At 43.2% G+C, this 2,500-nt stretch overlaps 1 protein-coding gene across 1 annotated transcript in view; it reads left to right on the top strand.

The window, feature by feature from the left end:
* The window catches only part of LOC122242313 (alpha-2-macroglobulin-like protein 1), a 22,155-nt gene that overhangs the window by 1,162 nt on the left and 18,493 nt on the right, over positions 1-2,500 (top strand). Inside the window, exons 3-7 of the mRNA XM_086556734.1 lie at positions 1-85; positions 454-570; positions 853-1,010; positions 1,350-1,446; positions 1,898-2,113. The exon at positions 1-85 is cut by the window's left edge and continues 154 nt beyond it. Coding sequence (XP_086412860.1) covers positions 1-85; positions 454-570; positions 853-1,010; positions 1,350-1,446; positions 1,898-2,113 — 673 coding nt within the window. The remainder of the gene's footprint in view (positions 86-453; positions 571-852; positions 1,011-1,349; positions 1,447-1,897; positions 2,114-2,500) is intronic.

The following is a 2,500-nucleotide window of genomic DNA, read 5'->3' as shown; positions in this document are numbered from 1 at the left end:
CAAGTACTTGTATCAGCCGGGCCAGGAAGTCAAGTTCAGACTGCTTACCGTGTATGGCTGGAAGAGCCTCGTTTCCAGGGAGAAGGTAAGCACGGGGAGAGAAGAAGAAAGGGAGACGGAGTGAAGGATAATGAATGTTATGAGACAGGGAGGCTGACGGAATGGGAGTTTATATATGTGTGTGTGTGTGTGTTTGCTTATCGGCACACACACACGCACATATACTTTGTGTGAGAATGTGTGTCACTGTGCGTGTGTGTGTATGTGTATGTGTACATGTTTCTGTGTATGTGCCTGTGTTTACATTCGTAAAGCAGAGAACGAAAACCTATGATGCCGGCATTTCACTTTGCTACTTGACCTTTTTACAAGAAAAGAGTATGCCTCACTGGTCGGTTTTCGTTCGCCGAAGCACCGTGCTTCATCAACTAACTAGCCTCCACCTTCCCCCAGTACTCCGAGATATGGGTGACATCGCCATCGCAGACCCGCATCGCACAGTGGAAGCGCGTTGACAACTCAGCTGGCTTAGTCCACCTGGCCTTCCAGCTGGCCGACGAGCCCGAGGAGGTGAGAGCGAAATGGCCTTTCGTTATGTGTCGGGGGTGTTTTGCTATGGGCGGGAGCTGGAAGCACACACTTCTTGTAGGAATCGTAGCTGTGAGGATCCTCTCGAAGCTAAAGATTGCATGTTATCTTAGACTGTTTACAATATCAGTATCTTAGACTGTTTACAAAATGCCTTCCGAGTTAAACCAGAAAGTCTTTTCAGGGATAACTCACTGCGACCTCTGACATATCTCGATGCCTTAGGCGTAACAATTTGTTTTCATTCGAACTTCGTACACGCAGGGCACATACACTATCAACGTGCGAGGCTCCAATAAAGTTATCGAGACCAGAACCTTCAAAGTCGAGGATTACGTCCTGCCACGCTTCGTAGTTGAGGTCACGCCGCCCAAGTACATCCTGGCGACTGATGAGCGGTTCACTTTCAGGGCGTGCGCGAAGTGAGTATCGACTGTCGTGTTTGATGCTCTGTGATATTGTGATTAATATCGGTGTTACTTATTCCTTTCATTGATATCATCATCGTTGTAATTCTAATGATGATAATGGTGATGGTGATAATGAATCAACATACATCATCGTCATCATCATTGTTATTATCGTTATTATCATTGTTATCATTACTGTTATCATAATTCTTACTATCATCACCAATATCATTATCTTCCTCATAACCATCATCATTGCCATTATCCTTTTTATCATATTACTATACGCTATTCATAATATCCTCCCTATATCACCATTACTAAGTCCTTATGACCCGCCTCCTTCTGCAGCTACACCTTCGGGCAGCCAGTCAAGGGCAAGATGACACTCGAGGTTTCCAACAACGAACGCAGAAGATGCTTATTCAAGTACAAGAGGACGGAATACGTGAGTTCGCTCTTGTCTGATTAGTGTTTTCTGTCGTTGTTTTGGCTTGATTTTGTAGGTGATCTTTGATGACTTTTTATGATTATTTTCTATTTTAAAGTTATCTTTAAAACTGTTATTTTCATTTGTTTCCTTTGCGATACTCTATTCTTGAATTTTCTTGATATTTTGTGGTTGCTTTCACTTATTGCAATTCTATCTTAGAGTTAACTTTTGTTGGCCTTTTTTTTCTAGATTGGTACATTCAATCAATGGAAATTTCCGTTTTAATATTATTATTGACTATATTGACTGATATTCCCAATATTCAACATTATTAATAAGCAAATCTAACATACATACCAAAATCATACAAATCAAATCGTAAACCCATTATAAATCATTTAAAAATCGCATTTCCCTCTTTTTTCACATAACTTTAGCGTTTCTAAGTACAAGCGATTCCTCCCAGGTGACCGGATGCCACGACTTCGAAGTGACGGCTCAGGAATTGCGCTTCATGGACTGCTCTGTGTACAGCGTGCGCGCCACAGCCACCATGGAGGAGGAAGGCACCGGTGTCACCTTCAACGAATCCGTCAGGGAGAGCGTCCGCCGCACCGTCGTACATCTAAAGGCGGTTCGTGAGGACGCCTTCAAGAAGCCTAACCTGCCATACTTCCTGAAGGTAAGCTGGTCTTCGCCCTCGCTGGCTGGCTGGCTGGCTGGCTGGCTGGTCCTGTCTGGCACTTGATCTCTTCTTCTTTAAACTGCAATTACTCTTTTTAAGAAGCCGAGCAATGGAGATAAATCAGACACGAAATATATACAGCAATATTGGGAAATGTGGAATAAACGTCACAATCATCTAAATGATAGATATGCACATAAATGCATATGAATAGCACTGAAGAGATTCGGAAGCGACTAATGTCAAAAGAATAAACGCCACAATAACCATGTCACTATAAGCCCCCTCAGTATTCCTCTCAGCATCAATGCCTTCACCACCCTCTCACCATCAGACCACCACTACTATCACCATCAAGGGCCCTCACCATTCTCACACCATAAG

Source organism: Penaeus japonicus, unplaced genomic scaffold, assembly GCF_977035675.1.
Source record: "Penaeus japonicus unplaced genomic scaffold, GWHDUDI00000001_assembly GWHDUDI00000001, whole genome shotgun sequence".
In the NCBI taxonomy this organism is placed as follows: Eukaryota; Metazoa; Arthropoda; class Malacostraca; order Decapoda; family Penaeidae; genus Penaeus; species Penaeus japonicus.
This window is presented reverse-complemented; position numbering and strand designations above follow the sequence as displayed.